Genomic DNA, 25314 nt, shown 5'->3' with positions numbered 1-25314 from the left:
TTATAACTGAAATTGCCTATTGTAGTGTTTCGTCAGGCCATCAACCTACATAAGTTCTCTAATTTGTTTCGGAGTGGCAACTGCAAAAAATTCAAAAACACTTCAAGTTAGATACTACTCTTGATGAGGGGAGTACAGAGAGTATAACACCCCACCAGATTAATGCAGGCAGAGAGAGAGTAGAATTGTTATTGGGCTAGCAAATCAATGAATACAAGTTGATTTGATCCTTAACAGATTCATACTAATATCTTCATACCAAAAGACATATATGGATGACTAGCACAAAAACATTAAACACAATAAGCTCAAGTTCAATCATGGAAAAATTAAGTAGTCATAGAAGGAATAATACAGTAACTCAAATGATAAACTTGCACCTTGTGCATATTCAACCATCCAGAAACCCACAGTTCCATATAATTCTTAAGAATCCAATCCATGAACATTAAACAAATAAGCAAGCAACACAAAATTGGAAACTCCTCCGATTTAAGTATCTAGAATCTAGAATCCTCAATCACAAAAATCAGACATTTATATCTTAAGTAATAAACACTTGAATTAGAGTCCCAGTAACCTTCCACTAGAAGCCGAAGGTAAGCATCAATTCCAATATCACACACAATAAACTGATTCAGTTCCAAGCAGCTGATGATACATGAAAACAAAATCCATGAAAATCATCACGAAACTAATTCAAATCAACATCATACATAACAACATAAACAAAACAGGAACCACCCACGTACATACAAATTTATCAAGATGACTCAGAAACCAACTCGCATAAACCTCTTTTCAGCCGACAAGTCCACTGCACACTTCAAGTACTGCTCCTTCCAAAATTCTGAACAAAACCCAGAACTTGAGAACTGAAATCTCCACCATGAAAGAAAAATAGCAAAATAAAGCAAATTTCCACTCTGAAACTACCAAATGCAGCTGAAAACCAAAACCCAACTCAAAGATTGCAACTCATATCTTCACATCCAAGCCAACTACCCGAAACCAACCCAATAAGTAATTCTACTCCTACTCCTACTACTCCAACCTCCTCTCACTCTTTTCACATCCTAATTTGAAGAAACATAAACCAAGGCAGTGAAATTGGAGTAAAGGCTTACCTTATCGACCTCCATTGAAGCCAAATTCGAGCTGAGCACGGATTTGAATCGTAGTTGCTACTGTTGTTGGCCTGTCGCTGGGGCTTCTGCTACTACGAAATTGGGGTTTCTGTTTTGGCGTTGGCTCCATCGTTGGGTTTAGGTTTTCCCTTTTTGGGTTAGTGGCAATGCCCATAAATTGTGATGAAACTCGAGCATTTTAGTCATTTTACATTAAAATTGGGAGTCATGCTTGCATCATTTAGTTTTTGGGCCTGGGCTAATGTCCTTATTTGTATAAATATTTTTACAAGTGGGTTTTCTGTGTTTACATCTTTGGTCATGTGCTACTATTTAATTTTCTATTAATTTTATCTCTATGTGTGGTCTACAATACCATGATCATAAAGTAAGCAAACAAAAGCTTTAATCTTTCATCATATTATTTAGTAAGACAAAGGCTTTTGTTCGTCGTCCATTAAGTGTCCTCAGTTTCTTTACTCTCTGTTTCATCTTTGCAGCGACACTTCTTGTTGTTCTTGACAACTTTAATTTTTTTTTTAAATTCATTTGTTGCACTTTGTTTGGAATCATGCATATGAGGTTAGAGCAAATTTGGAGCCAAGCATCTTTGACGCGTTGTTGAAAACTTGAGAGTAAGAATCATGCTATTGGAACTCCAGAGAGAAAGCAAGAACGCCGCTGGAATTTTAAGAGAACAAGACTGCATCACTGTTATTTGGAGGGCCAGCAAGAGATAGCAGTTGGGATTTGACCCATTTGAGAGCTGCTACGATATGGGAAGGCCTGGCTAGGATTTGAAAGCGCAAGGCCTACACTAGAGGCGCCGCTCCGATATGTTAATCGGGACGTTGCCCGGCATGGTCATTGGGACGCTGCCCGGCATGGTTCATCGGGACGCTGCTCCGGCATGTTGTCTTTGACATCATTGACACCCGGAGGTGCCTTTGTGGGGAGGGTCTGCAACAGAAAAGAAAAGGTAGTGGAGAGCTATGGAATGAGGTCTGAATCTTTTGTCTTCCAAGCTCCTTTGCTGCTTTCTCCTTCTGGTTTTCCACCGCTGCTATGCTCTGTTGCATCCTCCCCTGTTTTCTTTTCATGTAGCACTTATATAATGAACTGGTGATGAGTTTGACTTTTAATCAACCTGGAGGGTTTTGGAATTCCACTCAAATTGAAGTAGTTTTGGAACTTGTGTTCCAAGAACCCTTGAAGGCTACAACTCTTATCTTTGCAATTGCATTTTTATCTAGACTCTTGACAAAGCTAGAAGTCTTAACACGTTTTTCGTAAAACCCAATATAGGCCAGCTTGATGACTCTAAGCTTTTTCTTTTGCTTAGAGTTCCAATAGCTATCAATCTCGTCCATTCTTTTTCTTTCTTTTTTTTAATTAGAGGTTTTAATTTTAAATAAAGCACTCACATTTTCCTGCGGTGGACGGGCCTCGTTGTAATTGGGCGCTTGAATTTTTTCCGTTTCAACAGTTGGTGTAGGTGATGTGGATTCCTCTTATTCGTTCAAGATCCTCTTTCCTTGAGTGTTGAATGTGTACGGTTTAAACTTCGAATGAGAAGAAGGTCTTCTATGCTCGAGTTCTGGAAGATTCTTCAAACGTTCAAGTCTTGCTTGGATCTCTTGTGCACTAGGGATTTGTGAGATCCTGAATTTTTAAGTTGGTCAAATTTTATTTTAAGGTTGGAAATGGAAAGTAGAGGTCGCCACGAGTTTGCAGCATTTTTCGATGAATTTTCTGAGTTCCTGAGCTATTTTTAACAAATTTTTGAAGTTTAGTTGGAAATCAAATTAAGTGGCGACGTGGTGTGTCACTATTGGTCGATAGGCTGACTTGAAAACCAAGTAGCAGGCAAACGTGTCTTGCATGTGTAAGATCAGTTTGACACTTGTCAAATGGTGGCACTATGTTTGTTATATGCTTGACAAATGGCATAAGCATGATGATGGATGGTTTTGGTTTGGACAAGTGGCCTATTTATATTGGTGTTCTTTCCCTATATATTGGACTCAGCCAATTTCTTCTTCCGCACCCATTTTTTCGGAGAGAGAATTTTCTCTCTCTACTTTCTCTCTCTAAACTTCAGTGGATCATAACTTTTGATCCGTAACTCCGATTTAGAATCCGTGAAAGGCTACGGATTCGTCTTGATGTCGTCTTTCTATCCATAGAGGGTTGAGTTAGATCCAACAGTGATTTCTAGAAGGCTCGTTCCAAGAGATTCGGTTTATGATCGATATTTTAGGAGGTGATTCGGATTGTCGAGGTGAGTGGGTTTGTGTAATATGTTTCAAATATTCTTATTTTCTACAAAAATGGTGGAAAAGCATGATTTTATCTATTTACGAAATATCTCTCTATTTTCAAGTGAAGCATGTCTATTTGGGAAATACGCGGAGTTTATATATATTATGTGTTGGATCCATTGTTTGACTAGTCATGGAACATAAGAACTTCTTGATTGATTATGTCGAAGTAAGGATGTGTCACAGGGTGCCCGTGGTGGTCACTAAATTGAAGGATTGATATAAGAAGGGATGATGCGATGTGATAAATTGATGTGATATAAGATATACTACTTTCTAGCGTGTGTAAAATGACATGGCTTTACTGGCATATTACATGATCTACTCACTGAGCTCGTGGTTTGCTCACCCACCCATCATACCTTTTGCAGAGAAGTACTTAGATTTTGATGAGCCAAAGTGGGTTGGACGAGCCTAGAATGAAGAGCCTAGAAGGAAAGTTTATTTACGTTCTGCTTTGTAACACTCACACCTCAGATTCAGGGTCAGGTGCTTAAAATCCACCGACGCCGGGTCTGGGGTGTGACAGGATCTTAGAAGGCTCGGACATTCATAAGTTCCTAAAGAAATTGAAAATTAAACTAAGTCAGTAAACTATACAATAAACGAAATACAAGTAAATATTTATACAAGTATAAGGTAAAGTTTGTCACACAAGAAACACAACTATATTTGTATAAGTATAAAAAGCATATGATGCCATGTATAAGTGTACAATGAAAATTGTACCAAGTATAGAGTGTATGTATAAAATGTGTTTATATATATATTTTTTAGGGTGTAAAGTGTGAAATCATGCAACTTATAAGAATTCAAATTCAACCACAAGTCCTCATCAAGGTTTAGAATTTTCCTCCCAAGGGTTCTAGTATTAACATCGGGCGCCTTTCTCAATCTTTTGGTAACTCTTTTCACATATGGTCAAGTAGTAGAGGAATGATTTTGGCGGAGCTCAACTCACTTATTTAGTAGGGGATAAGACCCTTTGCTAGCACTTCTCATATCCAATCAACCTAGATACCATGTGATACTAAGGTGCGCCTACTTGAGAGAAAAAAGAGGGGGAAGCCAACGTTAATAAGAGAATCCTTCACCTATTCTATTATAATTTCAAACTCATAATTCAACTCAAACTCCCACAAATTACAAAAAATATTTTATCTTTATATACAATTTACAATTTCCAACGCCATTTACAAGAAATAAACAAGAATTTAATCCCCGGAAACGGCACCAAAAATTGACCTACAAAAAAGTTAGTGCTCAATTTAAAACTCCATCAATGTAGTAAGAATAAGCAGAGATCGTTCTCAACCGGGGATTAGAAACTTATTAATTCCTACAAAATAAAACGTTAGACATTACAAAACAAAGATTATATACACTATTTATGAAAATTACAATGATTGGTGGTTTTTGGATTTTAATTCTAAATTAACAACTAATTATATACATGTGACACATCAAAACACAAAATCAAGTAGATTTATATGAATGGAACGAAAATAGATAGAGTAAACTACTATTAACATGTTGGCAAGGTTTCAAAGTATCAATCACAAATCAAAACATGTTATAGCAAGGAATCGATCAAGACCAAAGATGAACGCATATAAAGTCCTTTTTACTTCCCTTGATTAAATTAACTAGATGAACGCACTATAGTTAACCCTATTAAGCATGCAATTACTAATGGCAGCTAATCACTAACAAGAACACAATCAACGCATTAAGCACAATGGAAGTTTGATCAATTCAAGCCAAGAACACAAGTTAGAACACTAATCAAGCATGCAAGACTTATTGTTAATTTACCTAAGGAATTATAGGTTCTCTACTTTAATTATTAAGACCTAGAACGCTAACAATCTTAATATGGATTCGATTACATGCTCATCAATCTAAGTATGCATCCTAAGATTAATTAACACATAAACGATGGGATTGAAGCACAAAATTAACAAACATGCTTATAAACACTTTGAAATCGTAATTAACAACCTTGAAAACCTAAAACCTAAAACCTAAAACATGCTTCATAGTATTCGAAAACTACATATCTAAAATCTACATATCTAAAATCGCAAATCGTCAAACAATAACAAGAGTCGAGATAGAAATTGATTTAGGATTTGAAATTGAAATTGTTTTAAAAGCAAAACTGAAAACAAAATAAGGTGTTCATGGTTACACTTTTGAATTCTTCAAGGACGCACGAAGCTTCAAAGGTGGTGGAATGGACGAGGATCACGACAAGAATGCTTGAATGGAGATGGAGATGCTTCACGGTCTTGAACTTTGAAGATTGATGAAGTTGCCGAAACTATGAGAGGAGACGGGAACGAGTTTGTGTGTTTTGATTCTAAATTTTGTGGTGTGTTTTACGTCTTCACAAAGCCTCCCTATATATAATGTAAGGCTACCTTAGGTATCAAGGTCGAAATATACTTCAATGATGTCATTTAACCAATCAAAATATTCCTTGAGAAGTAGAGAACAATCTTGAATCTTCATGAATATCTTCTTTGCTGAAATTACTATGTACCTTCCATCAAAATGGTCTTCATTCAACTCGAATGAAATCAGGAACCCTAAATCAATATTTATTCTTTTTATTTTCTTTTCCATAATTCACAGGAAGTAGATATTCCCCAAAACTCTCTCTTTTTGATGCATTGCCGAAATCTTCTAGATATATCCTTTTATTTTACATGTCAGCAAGCAATATTTATTGGACGCAAACTCCTCTTGATGTCAATGATCGTTCTAGAAACTCATGTGCGAGTCACATGCTTTAATCTTCGGGCCATACTTCTCAAATTGGACAATTTCGAAGCCCATCTTTAAATGTGACGACATTCTTGGTCTTCTAGAACATTCTTGAGTCATCTTGAAGCCACAACATCTCCTAGCCTTCCCAGGTATCCTAGTATCATCAGGAGTCTTAATGCAAACAGGTTTTCTAGTCCAACTGGGACTATGTTATTTCTCATTTCTGATCATCATTTTCACGAGCTTACTCATAGTTGACTCAGGATTCCTACTTCGGCTGAGATTCATTTTTCTAGTTGGATTGGGAAAACTTCATTTCTCTATTTCTTGTCATTTCTGCGCTTGTAACTCTTTGCCATCCATTTATAGACTAAAAAATACCTAAAAACAAAAACTAAGTTAGAAATGATACTGTTAAGGAAATAACTAAGTAAAATGTAGAGAGTATAACATTAAAAAAATAGCAAATATTGCTCTCATCAAGTTGAGCCTCTCAACTTGAAGTGGTTCAAAAAGATTTGAAAGCCACTATTGCTAACCCTCCAAACACACGCACCCTACTATTCACACATTAAACATGAATAATAATGTTCACTTGGCAGTAATTAAGAAGGAACCGTCCTTTCGAGAAAGGAAAAAGGAAAAGATAAATAAATAAATGAGGAGGAGGAGGAGGAACCTTCGGATATTAAAATCTATTGGTCAAATGATGGTTATTGGTAACTATGATAAATGGATGGATTAGCAGGCCCAATGATTGAATCGGCCCATTTCGTAATTCCCTTAAAAGTTAAAACTAGAGGCGACGGACGGGAAGAGAAGCGAGAGAGAGACACAAATGGCCTCGAGCGTTTTGGTTGGCATTCGTAAGCTGCTTGCTGGAACTTCAATCCCAACCTCCCAATCATCGTACAGACCCTTCTCCACTTTAGCCGTCGATGGCCGAGCTTCTGCAACCAAGGATTTGAGGCGCCTCTCCTCAATGGTTCCATTGCAACCCATTTACGGACATTCAGGGGATTTGACATTCCGTAAAATTCGAGGTAATATTCTCAGTTCAGATTATGGGCCCTTATTTTCTGGACTAGATTATGGACTGCTCTAGTCCACCGAAATATTCTACCTTTCCCATCCCTAAAATGACTTGTAGTTGTTTGATGAAATGCTAAAACATGATATAATCTCCTTCTGCTTTTGACTACATTGTTTTGATTATTTGGATAGATACATCTTTGCAAGCAGTCTGCTGCTTCTATAGCGCGAATGACTTTAGTAAGTACTCATAACTTTACATGCATGATATTATAAACCTTGTTTATATCTGGTTCTCTTCTTCTGCAGGGTATAGGTACGCACCTCCAATCATTCAAAGGCTAGTGCACCAATTCCCTCCTGTAAAAGCATTTCATTTTGTCATTGAAGACGACAATGATGAGGTATGGCATTGTAATCTCATCTTTTATTACTTTGGATCATTGTTGGAACTTGGAACCCATTCGTTGTAAATTTTCAGTAACACATCTTAAGATTAAGTTGAAAACAATGAGTCTTAAGAATAGTCAATTACGTATTCTTTTTTTTTTTTTTTGGTTTTTTTCTTTCTTTAATTGTTTTTATCTTCTACTTTTTCCTTGGAGCCAGAAAAGTGTACTCTGTGATTCACTGATTTGGAGTATTATAATGACAATTTAGGGATCGAGAGTAAATGTTCAGAACAGTTCATTAAATTTGTGTTAAACTTCGTTCTGTCTTTGATTTGAAACTAGTACTTAGGTATAAGTTGGAGTATCAGGGAACCCAATGTTTTGTTTAGATATGTTCCAGGGTAAGGATAACTTATGGGTTCAGTAGATAAAACTGTGTGTTATGAATGAGATAACTCAGTGAAGATAACTTACTGGTTTAGTTGATAAAACTGTGTTATGAATAAGATAACTCGGTTGGGTTGGTTAATGTACTCTTCATTACTGCTTCAGTTGCTATCTCCCACACTTCCTGCTTGCAGAAGAGTTATGATATTCTTTCTTTTCAATATTTAACAATATTTTTGCTCCCTCTGTAGGATTTATCTGATGATTTCACAATGACAGTGTTGAACATTTCAAGTCTGGTAAAAGACTTTTTTTTTTTTTTTTTTTCATTTTTGGATGCAATGTCATAACCAAGTGCTCTTTTGCTTAATCTTTGGTTTTACGATACAATAAAATTTTTACCCGTATATTGCACCAATTTTAATTCAGAAAAGCTAACCTACCTATACTTAACGGGTGAAAACTAGCTTGTTCAAGCTTAGTATATTTTAGCTTTTGCTTTCGTCTGGAAAATAGAAGATTTGTTTAATTTTTGCGTGCATGTTTTCTTCGCAGCCAATGTTTCATTTCTATCAAAATGGGGAAAAGGTAGAGGAGCTAGCTGGTGATTTTATCAGGCGCTTCAAGACAGTTCTTGAAAAACTTTACAAGTAATTAAATCCTTGGTTACTTTACATTTGCGTCCTATTTGGGTTGGTACCCTTGCAGGCGTCGACTCTTATCCAGACTTTTGGATGCTAACTGATGTGGCACGTAAAAATGGCGGCTTCTTGTTATAAATGAAATGTTGTCGCATCATTTAAGAGTCCAAAAGTTGTATAGTTAGGAACATAATTATATGTACTCAGTTTTTTTTTTTTTTTTTCCAAAAGTTGTATGGTTAGGAACATAATTATAAAAGTACATACATATATATATATATATATATATATATATGTTCTTTAAATTCCTTCTGATATATGGACTAATTGTATAAGGGTCTAGGACCCCTATAGTTAATAAGAAATAAGGCTACACTGTGTACTGATCCTTATCGTATATTTCGCATTTTGTAGCCCTCAAAAAGTTGGCACAAAAGCCCAGGAAAATGTGATGCGTGAAGGCATTGTTGGAGGAAGGAACAAGGAGGAACAAATGATTGGCCTCATGGACTAATACTTCGGCTTCAGCCTGGTTGTGAATTGTGGTGATCTGCAACTATGTTGTGTGAGATTAGAATGACCAGAAATAGGCTCTTAAGGTGAAAGATTTGGTCCTCAAGCTCGTATTAAAAACTGAAATGGACCCTGCATGACGTTGTAGGTATTCTGTTTTAAACTCTTTCGTTTTGGATCTAAATATAGTTACCTTGTGTCTGTATTGCATGATGGTTGTATGCTTTGTTTTTGGATTTTTTTCATCTGTTTAAAACTTTAAATATCCAGCTTCTCTCAGTTGGTCCTTACCTAGTGAAAGGCTTCATCTTCTTCAAATAGATAGAGGATTCTTCATCTTTACTGGCCAAATAGAAAGAGGACTGCGTCCTTCTTGTTTCTCAAATAATATGTTCCATTGCTAGTGGCAAATGCTGTGGGATCCGGGTTATTCATTCAGGTTAAGTGTGCTGTTCACACTTGGCTGGTCAGTTGAAATTTGGTGAGGTTAAATAAATGAAAAACTGCAAAATGGCCAACACATGTGGTCATGTCTCATTCAAGTCTCGGCTTTTACCTATTGGAGTCGCAGTCCTCGTTCCATAATTACAGTCTGTATTTGGTGTTATCTTTGTGCTGTAATAGGAATATGTGAAATTAAGTTGGGGTGTAATAATAAATATGTAAACTTAAGTAGTTTATGTCTACGTAATTTCTGCTCCACATTAGAAACTGTCGTTGCCGCTTAAAAGAAAAAGGCAAAAACTGTCGCACGTCATAAACCAAGCATACGCAGGACAAAAGAATCAACGTCAACAAAGAATTTCCACCAACATTCAGAACTCATTTGTCAATGCTTATATAATAGCCCTTCTATAGAGGGCCATTGATACATGAATCATTCAAAATACCCAGTAGAGTTGTGACAATAACAACTAAATAACCAAGACCATGAACCTGAAAATACATCTGGAAGCTAAATTAATCACAGGGAGTGTTAATGATATGGTGCTTCGTACTTGTTTGAACATGCCTCCCGCGTCACCTCTCTCATCTGCAAGAAGCAACTAATTTCCAGTGCATCAGAATTCAGCACAGAGACAGCATGATACAGAAGAACCCGGTTCATTAATTTACAAACTGATGATTGCCCCCACTGTGTGTGTTTGGAATCATTGCGGCACCCCTCACTTTCCTCCCTCGCTGCCCTCTAACTCCTTTGCTATCCTTATCTTTCACAGGTTGTAATTCTTGAGTAGTTTTTCTCCCAGTTCCAGATGAACTTATTGCAGGTTGAGTGCTACCATACGAGAAGATTCAACAATAGGGTTTAGTAACTATCTTATGTGATTCAAATATGTATTGGATAATACAAGACCACATTCACAAACACACAAAGGGTTTGCATATGCGAAGTAAGTAGATAACGAATTACTTGTACAGTTTCGCAAGAATCTTTTCCAAGCCTCTGGCATACTGATAAAATTCAAATCTCTCACAGGCTAGCTCTTCTACCTTTTTCCCATTTTTAAAGAAATGGAATGTCGGCTGCAAAAGATGCACACAATTGATTTCAATAATTTGCAATGAAAGACGGAGTAAAATATATTTAACTCAAAATTATTCATTAACTAAAGAACGACCTCTGTGTGAACAAATAGAACGCGCCTCACGCGCCCTCCCTTTCCAAGCCGTTACCTAACCTGTTTTTCCGATTGGGTCTTGCTCAACCACCATTGTTTCCGACTCCCTTCGCCATCTAACCGTTTCTGGTGGCGACCCCAACGTTTGTCTTCTCCGCCCTTCCACCGGGAAGTGGCGGGGACAGTGTGCCGATGCCGATTCAACGTAAACGCCTTAAGAATGGAGGAGATATCAGTTCAGATCTGGAGGCTCTTCGAATGGAGGATTTGGATTCTTCTGCCCAGACCCCTACCTTGCCGAAACCCCAACTCACCTATGCTAGCACTCTCAAAAACCCTGTTGACCGATATAGACAGACTATGACTGAGGAATTTGACTTCACTGATGCTGACTGCACCTACTCTCAAGGTAAGCATGGCCAGAATGTTTCGTTTTCTGATAAAGTTCATAATAAGCTGGATTTTGAGTGGAGGTGTGCTATTGTGGTCAAGCTCATGGGAAAACCTAATTCCACTAACACCTTTGAGTTTATGTTAAGAGGATTGAGGAAGAAATGGCAGGTCAAAGGGGGTTGGCAACTCATTGACCTCCCCAATGACTTTTTCATTGTGAAATTTAATCTGGAAGAAGATATGAACAATGCTCTCTGTGGTGGCCCATGGATTTTGGCTGGACAAACGCTCGTTGTTCAGAAGTGGAGACCTGATTTTGACCCCATGAATGAACATATTGGTAAGATGGCTCTATGGGTAAGAATTCTTGGCCTACCTGTGAAGTACTTTAAGGACTATGCTGTTGCTAAAATTGGAAAAGTCCTAGGAGATGTTGTTAAGGTGGATAAGCTCACAATTGGTCAAGCCAGAGGCAAGTTTGCTCGAGTGTGTATTGAGATTGATTTGAACAAGCCGCTACGCCCGTATGTTGAAGTTGAATCTATTGCTTACCAGGTTGTCTATGAAGGGATTTCTCTAATCTGTTTTGAGTGTGGATGTTTTGGCCATTCTAAAGACAATTGTCCTAGCATTAAAACTTCTGAGAATGCAACTGATTTGCAGCAGGCTAATTCCAATGAAACTGACCAGTCCCCAACGGGTGATAAGGACATTGATGGTAATGAGATGGGTATGACTATTATGCAGCATGATTCTGACTCTACCTCTCCCAATGTTGTTATCAAGGAGGACATGGGGCCATGGATGCTAATGAGTTATAGGAATAAAAAAGAGTTGGTGAGACTAGTGGAGCCAAGAAAAATGTTTCTGCTGGGTCCAGATTTGCTGTTCTCCAGGATGAAAGTGAGCTAGATTCTAAATTGAATGAACAGATCACCAACAACAAGGCCTCTGATCGTTCTCCTGCTATTGTGAAGCTTTGGCATAGTTTCCAAGAGAAAAAGAAGAATGTCTCAAGCCCTGGTAAAGATAAAAGTGTCAAGACCTCTACTGCCCCTCTACAAAATGCCAATATGTCTGGTAAACAAACCTCTACTGTGAAGCAATTCCCTAATAAAGAAAAATCATCTAGTGCTAACTCCAAGGGTTTGTCTCGAGTTCCCATGAAGGATGTGTCTAATTTTGGAAGCAGTAGTGGCTTCAAGACTGATCTGCACTATCAAAGGAAGGCCAAAGGGCTGAGTACATCCACTGCCAAGCAACAACCTCATATTTTCAAAAAACTCTCTTTTGATAATGTGAGTTCTGATGCCTTAGGCAAAGGAATTTCAGCTATATTTGGTCATTGCCCCCCTGAGGAGAGTGTGCCAGAAAATTTGATGCAATCTTCCATTGACCAGGTTTCTATGATTTTTGTGGAAAAGACCTTTGCTGAAAATAGCATGATGACTAATGAAGACAGCCTGCCTCCTCGAGTGGGGGAGGGTATGGTTGATGTCTAACTGGGGTATGTACCCTCTCCTTCCTTGCTATTTTAATGTTTAAAATTCTTTTTTGGAATGCTAGAGGTGCTGGAAGCGAGAATTTTAGGTCTGCCATTTCAGACTTAGTTAAACTACACTCTATTGATATTTTGGCTATTTGTGAGCCTCGTGTTCCGTTTGCTAGAGCTAGTGCTACTTTTAATAATCTTGGCTTTTCTGACTCAAGAATTATGGAAGCTGAGGGCTTTTCTGGTGGTCTTTGGTTGTTGTGGAATAAAAACAAGGTTAAAGTGGACTTCATTGATGAAAACTTCCAGTCCATTTCTGTCAAAATCACCCTTGCTGGCAAACCTGCCTGGATGCTCACTGTGGTCTATGCAAGTCCAAATCATACTTCTAGGGCCTCTCTCTGGTCTTATTTTGATAACCTCGCTGCTACTAATGATATGCCGTGGATGCTAATTGGTGATTTCAATGAATTGGTTTCTAGTGCGGATAAGAATGGTGGCTCTTTTACTGGAAAGTTTGGAGGTCTCAGAAATTGGATCAATAGAAATGCCATGATTGACATGGGATTCCAAGGCTCCTGTTTCACATGGAGTAATAACAGGGTGAAGGAAAGATTGGATAGGGGCTTCTGCAATTGTTCTTGGAGATCCTTGTTTAATGATGCTTTTATTCGACATCTTCCTAAAACCAGGTCTGATCATTGCCCCATTGTTTTGCAGCTTTGTTCCAATAATTCTGTTAATAGGAGAGCCGCTCCTTTTCGTTTCCAGGCCATGTGGTTTTCACATGCTAATTATAATGATTTTGTCTCCTCCATTTGGAACTCTTTGTCTGGTAACTTTTCTACTAGAGTCCAAAATCTCTCTATTGCTTTTGCTAAATGGAATAAAGAGGTCTTTGGGCACCTTTTTCAAAAAAAGAAAAATATCCTTGCGAGGATTGGTGGCATACAGAAAGCTAAGGACAGGCATGAAAATCTTTTCTTACTTAAACTTGAAGCTGATTTGATCCAGGAGTATGAATCCATCCTTAACCAAGAAAATTTGTTTTGGAGACAAAAATCTCGTGATAAGTGGCTGCAGGGGGGTGATAGAAACACTAGGTTCTTCCACTTAACAACTCTTGTTCGTAGAAGAAGAAATAAAATTGAAGGATTGTATGACTCTAATGGAAACTGGTACACTGATTCTGAATCCATGAAAAGAATTGCTGTTGATTTCTTTACTAATCTTTTCTCTCTGCAAAGTGTTGAAGATATCAGATTTACCATACCTTGGTTGTTTCCTAACATTGATCAGTTGAGTATGGAAAGTCTATGCTGGCCTATTACTCTACTTGAGGTTAAGAACTCTCTCTTTGCTATTGGAGGCCTTAAAGCACCGGGTTATGATGGTTTTCCTGCCATTTTTTACCAACATCATTGGCAGCTATACTCATGTGAGATTTTCAGAGTGGTTATTGATGCTTTTAACTCTGGCATCATACCTCCTGGTCTTAATCATACTGTGATTTCCCTCATTCCTAAGGTTGATGGTCCACAACACATGGCCAATTTCAGACCAATCAGTTTGTGCTCAACTATTTATAAAGTTATCTCCAAAATCATTGTAGCTCGTATTAGACCTCTCATGCAGCAGCTAATCAGCCCCAATCAGGTCAGTTATGTCCCTGGTAGAAATATCTCTGATAATGTCATGATTGCTCAAGAAATGCTTTTTAAATTCAAAAAGTCTTGTGGTGGCTTGGGCTTCTTTGCATGGAAGGTTGATCTCTCCAAAGCCTATGATAGATTAAGTTGGCAGTTTATTGAAATGGTTTTGTATGAAGCTCAGTTTCCTCATTCCTTGGTCAAACTAATTATGAGTTGCATTACCTCAACTAGCTTCCAAATTTGCTTTAATGGTGAATTAACTAGCTCTTTCCATGCTCAAAGGGGTATCAGACAGGGTGACCCACTTTCACCTTATATATTTGTTCTTTGCATGGAAAAATTATCCCACCTTATCCATTCTACTGTTGACGTTGGACTTTGGAGGCCTGTGAGGGCATCTCAATCTGGACCTAAAGTTTCTCATCTTTTCTTTGCTGATGACCTCATGCTTTTTGCTGAAGCTTCTCCCAATCAGGCTGCTGCTCTTAAAAATTGCCTTGATATTTTTTGCTCTCTTTTTGGTCAAGCCGTCAGCTATGAGAAATCTCTCATTTACTGCTCTCCTAATACTTGTAAGTCAATTGCTTCTGCTATTAGTAGAACGTGTGGCTCTCCGTTGACAAATGACCTTGGAAAGTATCTTGGGATGCCTCTTATCCATTCCAGGGTGAATAAGCATACTTATAATGGGATTTTTGATAAAGTTCAGAACAGACTCTCTAGCTGGAAAAGTAAGGCCCTGAGCATGGCTGGCAGACTAACTCTGGTGAACTCTGTCACTTCTTCTATTCCAATTTATACTATGCAGACTGCTAAGCTCCCCATGAGCCTTTGTGATAAGCTTGACAAGCTGAATAGAGATTTCATATGGGGAGACACTACTGACAGGAAGAAAATTCACTTGGTTAGCTGGGATGTGGTGTGCCAACCAAAGCAACTTGGTGGATTAGGCATCAAAAAGACTGAGGTTATGAATCAAGCCATGCTTGCTAAGGCAAGCTGGAGATTGTTCATAAATGACTCTGGCCTATGGGCTAACATCTACTCCAAAAAATATCTGAAGGACTGCAGCTTGTTGGATGAAAATTATTTACCTCCTCCTGATTGCTCTAGCACTTGGAGAAGTATTGTTCATGGAGCTTCCTTGTTGAAAAAGAATCTTAAATGGCGTGTTGGTGACGGTAAAACCATTAAATTCTGGTCTGATAGTTGGATTCTACCCAATGCCCTCATCAACTTTGCTCTTCCTTCTGCCCACATTAACCCTAATGCCACTATTTGTGATTTCTGGAATGATACTGGCTGGGATCTTGATCTCCTCTCCTCTGTTGTGCCAAATGAGATTATCAGCCTCATTATTAATGTTCCTACTGGTTTTGAGGGTTGTGGAGATGATACTTTAATATGGGGTGCTACTTCAAATGGCTGCTTTACTGTGAAATCTGCTTACAGTTCTACTTTTGACTTCTCTGTGCAGAATCCTCAATGGAAAACTTTATGGAAGCTGAACTGTCCTCCCAAGCTTATGACTTTTATTTGGACTGTTTTTCACAGGAAACTGCTTACTAATATGCAACGAGTCAGAAGAGGTCTCACTACTTGTGCTACTTGCCCATTATGTTTAAGTGCAGATGAATCTCTCATCCACCTGTTTAGGGACTGTCCCAAGTCTAGTGCTATTTGGAGGTCTATGCTTAAACCTGGTACCATTCTTAATTCCTTTTCTCTTGATTGGAATGGGTGGATTGCTGCCCAACTCCACTGTCATACCAAGGTTCATAACAATATTTCATGGTGCAATTTGTTTGTCTTTGTGTGTTGGTACATCTGGAAATGGAGAAATAAGCAAATCTTTGATCCTGCCTTTACCATGCCTATTTATCCTTTGAAAGTCATTCTTGATTATGCTGATGAGTGGATGGGAGCCCAAATTAAGGCCAAAGTTACTGATATGTATAGCTACTCTATGCTCTGCTGGTTAAAGCCTTCGGAGAATTCCTACAAGCTGAATATTGATGGTACCAGAGTTTCTCCTTCTGGTAAGATTGGTGCTGGTGGGGTCATTAGGGATCACCTTGGTTTATGGATTACTGGCTTTCAAATTAATCTTGGTTCTGGTGATATTCTGGAGGTTGAAGCCTGGGGCCTCTATTATGGTCTCAAATTGGCTACTAAGCATCATTCTATTAACTTGGTGGTTGAATCTGATTCTGCCATTTTGGTCCAGTTGATGCTAATGCCTGATCTCTCCCTCCATCCTCTGGGATCCTTACTCAATGGATGTAAGCTGCTTATGTCTAATTTGAACAATGCTCAGCTCACCCATGTGTTCCAGGAATGCAACATGCTTGCTGATGCATTAGCAAAGAATAGCATCAATCATGATCTGGGCATCATCACTTTTGAAAGTCCCCCTATCCATGCTGCTCAGGCATACTTAGAAGATATTGCTGCTGTGTCTAGAGTCAGAAGATCTGGCATGTGCTATCACACTTAGTTGTTCTTTTTCTTTTGTTTGGGTCTTTTTGACCCTGCTTGTAACCAAAAAAAAAAAAAAAAAAAAATATTTAACTCAGGTGTTGACAAACTCCTTGGTCTTCTTTCACCTAGGCCAACTACAGCGGTTAGCTTTGCTAAACTATTAATTATGGTTTTTCAAGGAAACAACAGAATATATTAATCAGCATATGTTTAAAAAACACCCCAATTTTATATTGTATAAAACACCCCAATTTTATTTTTTTGCGCAACTTCAGCCTTATGCCACTCAAAAACAGCTACCATGATTGTATTCAGAAGATTGTGAAGTAACATAAATCCAATACCAAAAATGGAATTAATACTCCACTTCCAGTCTTTATTCATAACTGAAAGGCATTCCTAAATGAAAACTTCCTAAAGGAGTGAGACCCCAGCCAGATAGATTTATCAAGACCACTGCGGTAAGACCAGCACATGTACACAGAACCAAAGGCTTACGCAAATCCTAACCCTCATGAAAGAAATCACTGGCTTACGCAAGCCAACGTTTTACGAAGAAGACAAATTGACCCATGGAAACTACGGCTAGGACAGCTATACAAGAATGGGGCAAAGTCATTCTACCTGCAAAAAATAAGGTAATGCTCTTCCAAGAGTCAATTATCTCTATTGTTGCTCTCGAGTCATTTTTATCTCCATCTTCTATCACCTCACTTGATATCATGAAAATTCACAGAAGAGTAGTAATTCTACTTACTTTCTCTCTTAATGTAAACAATTAATCTAGTAGAACTATTGTAAAGCAAAAACGAAATAGCATTATTTGACCAATCCAACATCATAATAGCATGCACATTCTATACTACCAAAATAAAAACTAGTCCCCGTTACATCAAAGACAAGCACAGCCTTGTATTGAAGTTATTCCCTCCAAAACCCTCTATGCTAGTCTAAGACACGCGATAAATACACCACCACAGACCATGTTAATAACACCACAGGGATCAAAATGAATACTAAAATTTGAAAGTTAAAACAGTAAATTCCTGTAAACTTTTGAACATACATGTATAATAAATTTTTCATTTGTAAATGAGGGGGTGGGGGTTGACCTGGCGAGGAACAGATTGGTGGAGAAAAGCATGCCTAAAGCGAATATTACCTTGAATTCTGTTAACAGCTGTTTCTGGTGGCTTTCTCCGAGTACCTCACGCAGAATGCTATACCGTCTGGGGTACCGATCCAACTCCTAAATCCTGAATCAAGAACACACGCTTAGAGGGGTAAACCGTACCGGACGGTTTACGCCTCTCCGATGCCTGAGTGAGAGACTAATATAGATGTATAAAAAGTAAATAGTGGACAAAGGAGTTATTACCCGTAAAAGGTGGTTGTGCTAATGCCTTTATACTCGAGCATGGGAAAGGAGTCTCCCCTGCCCTCGATGTGGGACGCAGGTGGTTCTTCTGATGTCATATCAGCCCTCTTGTTGTGTAAATCGTTGGGCTGTGCTGGCCTTGCCCCGGGCCCTAGGTGCCCGGGGTGGTATCCCATATGAGCCCAGCCATGGTGGGTCGTGATCCCGGCCCATGGCATAGTACCTGAGAGTACCGATGGGGCCCAGCCGATAGTGCCAAACTCAGTTGAGACTTCCCTAGTATGTACAAGTCCCCCAAGTTCCCGTTCAAGATGTTTCTTGGGTGGGGACTTATTATTGTTGTCTCAAAGTTTGGCACTAGTGTGCCTATAGGGAGTCCCCCAAGTTCCCGATCAAGGGATATCTTGAGCGGGTTACGCTGTAGGTAGCCTCCGGTACCCGGTGGGGTAGAGAGAGGACTTGGCTCTGATACCCGGTGGGGTAGAGAGAGATTGAGCCTCCGGTACCCGATGGGGTAGAAAGAGGACTTGGCTCTGATACCCGATGGGGTAGAGAGAGATTGAGCCTCCGGTACCCGGTGGGGTAGAGAGAGGACTTGGCTCTGATACCCGGTGGGGTAGAGAGAGATTGAGCCTCCGGTACCCGGTGGGGTAGAGAGAGGGCTCGGCTCTGATACCCGATGGGGTAGAGAGAGGTTGAGCCTCTGGTACCCGGTGGGGTAGAGAGAGGACTTGGCTCTGATACCCGGTGGGGTAGAGAGAGATTGAGCCTCCGGTACCCGGTGGGCTAGGCGGTGCATGTCATCCACGTGGGGCAGATCGAGTTGTGCAATAAATGCCCGTCCCCTCGACTGACAGTTTTCGAGACGTGGGACATGTGTAGTGATCCTGTGGTTGAGGGCTTTTCGGCTTCAACGGCCCAGATGCTTTGGAGATTGAATTTAAGAGGGAAACAGACTGTTTCCCTTCTCACCTTCTCCAAAATTCTGAGAATTGAGAATTTGCGTCTTGCTCTCTCTCTCTGCTTGCCTCTGTTGCTGTCACTGTGAGGAGTGAAGAAGAAAGTTTTGGTGAGATTAGCGACTGTAAGAAAAGAGGTAAGAGAATGTGGTTTGGTTTCCTTGGTTTTCTTTTTGTGTTTCTTCGATCTGCATGAGATTTGGGTTTCGTCGATTTTGCTTGTGTTTCTGGGGTTTTGTTTGAATTTCTGGGTTTTGCTTTGAATTTCTGGGTTTTTCTTTGAATTTCTGGGTTTTGTTTGAAGTGGGGAGTGATTCGCGCTTCAACATGGTCTTAGATCTGGTTAGGCTAACCCTTGTGTTTCTGATTCCAGATATAGCGAGTTGTGAGGTTTCCGGTATCGTAGTTAGGATGGAATCAGAAACCAAGGGTGGGGATACGGGATCGTCGTACCAGTCGTCTGCCAGGCAAGCTGAAGCGGATATCGATCGGTACTTAGCTCCAGTCGACCAATTAGCAGAGAATACCGGATCCTCGACTGGGGTGTTCTCGGAGAGTAGTGAGGAGTCTGACGAGGGTGAGAGCGAGGATGGATCTGCGGAGGCTGCCGTAGTCACGGTGGCAATTCCCACGGGCATACCGAAGCCTAGGTATACACTCGCAGACGGGACCGTATGCGACGAACCCGGGAGAAGTATGACGATGAAGGAGATCAATGCCATGTGACTGAAGTGGGGAATACCGGACGTGGTAGAGCTTAGGCCTCTCAAGGATGGAGAGATGGCCGCGAATCCTGCCCCGGGGTGGGTGGCGCTGCACGAGAACCAGTTCCATCAAGGGTTATCGCTACCGCTGCCCCGGTGCCTACAATATCTATTGCGGATGCTGAACCTGTCACCGGGGCAGTTGACCCCGAATGCTATTCGCCAAATATACAGTATGATGGCCATGTGGGACTTGTGCCAACAAGGGTGGCCCTCCGTAAATGAATTCCGCGCGGTACACAGGATCCTGTACTCAAGGAAACTGTCCTGTGCGGGTACGGTGACATTTGCCGCTAGGGATTACGAACCACTAGTTACCGACATGCCTTCCTCGATGAGCAAAAGGTGGAGGAATCAAGTGTTTCTAGCTGGTGGGCGGTGGCAGATTAAGAATAAGAAGTGGAAGCTGACCGGTACCTTTCAAGCAATCGGGGACCAGGCCTACACTTTATCCGAGGTGGAAAGGAAGAGGATAGCCCGGGTATACTCTGTTTGGAATGAGAAAGAGAGGAGCTCTTATAGATTTATCCGGCATTCTATACTTTATAGGCTAGGGCTAGGCTGGCTCCCCGGTGAGGCTTAAAAAAGAGTTTTTTTTTTTTTACATGTCCTTTTTTCCTTTGACTAACCTTGGAACTGATTGCAGTGAAAGCGCCAAAGAGGAAACCCCGGAAAGGCAAAGAGGAGGACCGAATGGACGATAACCAGTTGATGGATATGCTGATGAGCCAGGGGGAAGACGCCCTTCATATTGAAGTCGACCTAGGGTTGAAAGCTACGGGTCGGTCCATTGAAGAGACCCTTCTGGAGATCACTGACGCGGGGTATGGGGAACCTGATCCCAATGCTCCCGTGACTCCAGTCGAGCAGCCTTCTGCCGCTGATATCATCACCATAGCTGACCCCGGAAGGGAGAAGGTACCGCCCTCAGTGTCTATTTCTTCTCGGTCCACTGGGAGCGACGAGGCCCTGCTTCCAGGAGAGAAGAAGAGGTCACATAGGCACCGGCATCGAGGTGATAAGCAGGAGGTTACATATACCGGTCGGGATGTTAAAGGTTCCGGTTCGAAGAGGCAGAAGAAAGAACATCTGGTACCAGAGGCGGTGCCTTCGCTTGGCCTATTGTCTCCTGCCATTCCGGTAATCCCCAAGAAGCCTATTAAGTAGCTGCTGAGCGAGTACGGGGTTGCTGATGAAAAATTCGTGCGGTCCATGCTTAGTGACCTGAAGGATATTGACCTCGACCGAGTGCAGGCCAAGGACAATACCCCCAAAGAGAATCGCCGTCTTGCCCGGGAATCCATGATGCGGGTATGGGTTTGCTTTACCCTTGCAACCGACATTTATTGTATATATATCCTAACCGGTGTGTTTGCAGGCACTTTTCAATGTGTACGCGGTGGATGCCAGCGAGGAAGATACTCAACTGAAGGAGGAGGTTAGCAATCTCTCCGGGCAGGTGAAGTATCTGCATGGTGAGAAGGCCAAGCTGGAGAAGGTGCGGGACTCCTTGAGGAAGAAGATTGAGTCTTTGACTCCAATGGTTGCCGAAATGGGCGCGGCGAAGCAGCGAATTGCGGAGCTTGAGGGTGAACTCACTGAGGCGCGGGATGAGGTAAAAAATGCTCGGGACTCTGAGAAAGATGCTGCAGAGTCTGCCACATCATGGAAGGAGAAGGCAGATTACTTGGAGGAGCGCCTTCCCGCGGAGAAGCACGAGGCCGTGGAGGACTACAAGGCCTCCGACGAGCTTGTTGCTATGCTAGCTGCTGCCCAGGACAAGGCTGTTATCATGTAGTTCAAGGAGTGGGTGGCGGCCGGGTACTTGGATCATGCCAAATTCAGGCGGGGCCTTCTTGAGAAGAAGAAGAAAGACCAGGATGCGGCAACCAAGTCTGGTGCCGGTGGATCCCAGAGTACCGGTGGCCAGCAGTAGTGGAAATTATTATTATTATTATTTTTTTTGTTTTTAGTAGAAATTATCCTTGTCTTGAACAATGGCGTAATTCCTATGCTTGGTAGTCCAAGCTTTTTGTGCATGGAAATTTTTTTGAATTTGAATGGGAATTGGAAAGGAATTAAAATTTCTAGGATTTTGTACCTTGAGCGTTTATTTGCATTACTTATTACCGGAATAGAGTAACTGACAATAGCTATGTCCGGGAATGCCCGGGGTAGGTAAAAAAAAGATGCTAGAAATGGTCTGAATAATTCATTTTTCCATTCAAATACCACATGGTGGTTAAATACAGAATGAGTACCCGGTGGGTAGCTTGCCATAGCTGTATGGTCAAAAAGCAAAAGCTAGGACAAGATGCTTCCGGAGCTACTTGTAATAGTACCGCAGGCGCTGGGTATTCCATGGATGCCTGGAAACGGCCCCGTTCATGTCTCGGATGAAAAAGGTTGCGGGGCCTACCTCCTCAATGATCTCGTAAGGGCCTGTCCAGGATGGATCTAGTCCCCGGGGTTCTGGGTAGACCTGCTTCATGACCCAGTCCCCCAACTTCAGTGTGCGGGATTGTACCTTGGCATCGTAATAGCGAGCTATCCTCCGCTTGTTAGCCAAGTTATGCATGTGTGCCACATCCCTTCGTTCCTCGAGTAAGTCAGCATCGAGCTGTAGGCCTTCTTGGTTGGTACCCGCATCGAAGTATTCGATCCGGGGACTCTGGATTTGTGTTTCAATAGGGAGTACCGCCTCTGATCCGAAAGCCATGCAGAATGGGGTCTCTCCGGTGGCCTCTGTTGCCGTGGTCCTGATAGCCCACAACACCTCCGGGAGTTTAGCAGCCCAAAGACCCTTGGCTTCGTCGAGCTTCTTTTTTAGTATTTTCTTGATTATCTTGTTGACAGCCTCGACCTGACCGTTGGTCTGGGGGTGAGCCGGGGATGCATAGAGAATCTTGGTGCCCAGGTTTGCTGTGTAAGCCCTCAACTCATCATTGTCGAACTGGGTACCGTTGTCCGTGACTATGGTGTCCAGTACTCCAAACCTGCAGTAGATGTTCTTCCACAGGAAATTTTTTACCTTTTCTGTGGTGATGGCGACAAGAGGTTCTGCTTCAATCCACTTTGTTTGGTAGTCCACAGCGACGATGGCGTATTTGAATTGTCCCACAGCAGTGGGAAGTTTACCAATCAAGTCCAAACCCCACTGGCAGAACGGCCATGGTGCAAGGAGGATGGAGAGGGCAATGGGCGGTGCCCTTGGGATATTTGCATACATTTGGCACTTGTGGCAAGAACTAGATATCGTTTGGGCTAGGGCCGACATGGTTGGCCAGAAATATCCTGCCCTTAGGGTCTTGTGTGCAAGAGATCGGGCTCCGGCATGGTTACCGCATACACCAGCATGTATGTCCTTCATTATTTTGTGGCCTTCCTCCGGTGTTACACACTTTAGATTGGGGAAGCAGTGGCCTCTCCGGTATAACTTGTCATTCATGATCGTGTATCGAGCTGACCTTAACTGTAGTCTTCTGGCCTCTACCTTATCGTCCGGTGCCAGGCCGTCGACCATGTATTTCAAAATTGGGTCCATCCATGAAGTAGTGTGATCCACCGCGAATATTTCTGACACCGTTTTAGAAGTGCTAGGTCTTTCAAGTACTTCGACCTTAGTGGCCCCATAGGTAGGACTTGGAGAAGTTAATGCAAGCTTAGCAAGGGCGTCTGCCTTGTCGTTTTCTGCCCTCGGTATTTGGGTAAAAATGTAGGAGGTAAATCTCTGAACTAATGCCCGGGCCAGAGCCTGGTAAGAGGACATGTAGGGCTCTTTTGCCTCGAAGTTACCGCTGACCTGGTTTACGACTAACTGAGAATCACTGAATATACTAAGGTGCTATACCCCTAGTTCCCGGGCAATCTGCAGACCTGCTATGAGTGCCTCATACTCTGCGGTGTTGTTGGATGCCTTGAAGGCAAATTTGAGGGCGTACTCGTAGACTTGATCGTCCGGGCTAATTAGCAGGATACCGGCTCTGCTTGTTTTCTTGTTGGATGCGCCATCAACATATAATCGCCAAGTGCCTGGTGGAGGTGTATCCGGGGCTAGTGGTTCAGGTGATTCCAGGGGAGGGTTCTGGGAGGGAATTGACTCAGAAATAAAATCTGCCGCTGCCTGGCCCTTAATAGCTGTCTGGGGCTGGTACTTGATATCGAACTCCCCCAGCTCGATGGCCCATTTAATTAACCTGCCCGATGTCTCTGGTTTCTGCAAAACCTGCCTCAATGGGTGATTAGTGAAAACGGTGATTGAGTGTGCTTGGAAGTAATGCCTAAGCTTCCGGGCCGATACAAGGAGGGCCAGTGCTATTTTTTCAATGTCCGGGTACCTGGATTCTGCACCAGTGTACCCCTTTCCAGCGTAGTACACCGGGTACTCGCAATCGGAGTCTTTCCTAATCAGAGCTGAGCTCACAGCCGTTGACGATGCCGCCAGATATATGTAGAGCATTTCTCCTGGAACAGGTTTGTAGAGTAGAGGTACCTCTGACAAGTACGCCTTCAAGCCAAGAAAAGCAGCCTCGTGCTCAGCCGTCCAGGCTATTACCTCGACGTGCTGGGTTTTTAGCAATTTGAAGAAAGGAGTACACTTGTCTATCAGCCTGGAGATGAATCTTGACAGAGCGGCCACTTTGCCTGTAAGGGATTGGACCTCGTTCCGGTAGGTTGGGGATACCATGTCTAATATAGCCTGCACCTTCTCCGGGTTGGCTTCAATTCCCCTGTGGCTAATGATGTACCCGAGAAACTTTCCTACCTCGACCCCGAAGATGCACTTCTGTGGGTTAAGCCGCATACCATTGCGTAATATGATGGTGAAGACGATTGACAAGTTGGTTACGTGGTCCTCCGAAGTTAAACTTTTTACCAGCATATCGTCCACGTAAACCTCCATGATAGTACCGATAACTTCCTCAAACATGGAGTTGACAAGTCGCTGATAAGTGGCACCTGCATTCTTTAATCCGAAAGGCATGACCTGGTAACAATAGAGACCTTTGTCTGTGGTAAAGGCGGTGTGCTCCTCGTCTACATGGTTCATTCGAATTTGGTTGTACCCACTGAACGCATCCATGAAACTGAGTAACCGGTACCCAGCAGTGGAGTCGATCAATTGGTCAATTCACAGGAGCGGGAAGCTATCCTTAGGGCACGCTCGGTTGAGGTTTGTGTAGTCCACACACATGCGCCATGATCCCGGAGATTTCTTTGGCACCATGACCACGTTGGCTAACCACCAGGGGTAGGTCACTTCCCTGACAAAGTTGATGGTCATCAACTTCTTTACTTCAACCTGGATAGCCCGGTACTTATCGTGTGTGAATGCTCTTCGCTTTTGTCTTACCGGTGCCGAGAAAGGGATAATGCTAAGATTGTGCG

At 41.7% G+C, this 25314-nt stretch overlaps 2 protein-coding genes and 1 long non-coding RNA gene across 8 annotated transcripts; 1 reads left to right on the top strand and 2 right to left on the bottom strand.

The window, feature by feature from the left end:
• The first annotated feature begins 7011 nt into the window (after nt 1–7011).
• LOC112195391 lies at nt 7012–9406 on the top strand. 4 transcript variants are annotated; one of them, XM_024335813.2, is made up of 6 exons: nt 7015–7263; nt 7445–7492; nt 7562–7656; nt 8283–8330; nt 8587–8681; nt 9087–9406. In XM_024335813.2, exons 1-6 carry the CDS (start codon nt 7059–7061, stop codon nt 9184–9186), a joined length of 591 nt encoding a protein of 196 aa, XP_024191581.1. In that variant the 5' UTR covers nt 7015–7058; the 3' UTR covers nt 9187–9406. The 4 variants fall into 4 exon arrangements, with proteins under 4 accessions (XP_024191584.1, XP_024191582.1, XP_024191583.1 ...); XM_024335814.2 differs by lacking the exon at nt 7445–7492 and having other exon boundaries at nt 7013–7263; XM_024335815.2 differs by lacking the exon at nt 8283–8330 and having other exon boundaries at nt 7014–7263.
• Nucleotides 9407–9970: 564 nt separating this feature from the next.
• LOC121052378 lies at nt 9971–18722 on the bottom strand. 3 transcript variants are annotated; one of them, XR_005808877.1, is made up of 4 exons: nt 18204–18722; nt 17988–18081; nt 10600–10712; nt 9971–10464 (listed from the first exon to the last, which is right to left on the bottom strand). It is a non-coding gene; the product is annotated as an uncharacterized LOC121052378 (long non-coding RNA). The 3 variants fall into 3 exon arrangements; XR_005808876.1 differs by having other exon boundaries at nt 17988–18718; XR_005808878.1 differs by lacking the exons at nt 17988–18081; nt 18204–18722 and adding an exon at nt 10808–11938.
• A 3530-nt stretch (nt 18723–22252) lies between these two features.
• On the bottom strand, nt 22253–25009 carry LOC112194575. Its single transcript, XM_024334796.1, has 4 exons — nt 24611–25009; nt 23777–24490; nt 22923–23728; nt 22253–22685 (listed from the first exon to the last, which is right to left on the bottom strand). The coding sequence occupies exons 1-4, from the start codon at nt 25007–25009 to the stop codon at nt 22253–22255; spliced, it is 2352 nt and encodes a 783-aa protein (XP_024190564.1).
• Between the last annotated feature and the right edge of the window lie 305 nt (nt 25010–25314).

Source organism: Rosa chinensis, chromosome 3 (genome assembly GCF_002994745.2).
Source record: "Rosa chinensis cultivar Old Blush chromosome 3, RchiOBHm-V2, whole genome shotgun sequence".
NCBI lineage: Eukaryota > Viridiplantae > Streptophyta > Magnoliopsida > Rosales > Rosaceae > Rosa > Rosa chinensis.
Note: the sequence above shows the minus strand (reverse complement) of the source record. Positions and strands in the feature narration are given on the sequence as shown.

What these genes read in the sequence shown, in the direction of transcription:
- LOC112195391 (XM_024335813.2), top strand. Translation starts at nt 7,059, where the DNA reads ATGGCCTCGAGCGTTTTGGTTGGCATTCGTAAGCTGCTTGCTGGAACT. An exon ending in GACATTCCGTAAAATTCGAG is followed by an intron (nt 7,264 to 7,444) that starts GTAATATTCTCA and finishes TTATTTGGATAG; the next exon opens with ATACATCTTTGCAAGCAGTC. An exon ending in GTTCTTGAAAAACTTTACAA is followed by an intron (nt 8,682 to 9,086) that starts GTAATTAAATCC and finishes CGCATTTTGTAG; the next exon opens with CCCTCAAAAAGTTGGCACAA.
- LOC112194575 (XM_024334796.1), bottom strand. Translation starts at nt 25,009, where the DNA reads ATGGATGCGTTCAGTGGGTACAACCAAATTCGAATGAACCATGTAGAC. An exon ending in TGCAGGCTATATTAGACATG is followed by an intron (nt 24,491 to 24,610) that starts GTATCCCCAACC and finishes CTAAAAACCCAG; the next exon opens with CACGTCGAGGTAATAGCCTG. An exon ending in AGATTGCCCGGGAACTAGGG is followed by an intron (nt 23,729 to 23,776) that starts GTATAGCACCTT and finishes GTCGTAAACCAG; the next exon opens with GTCAGCGGTAACTTCGAGGC.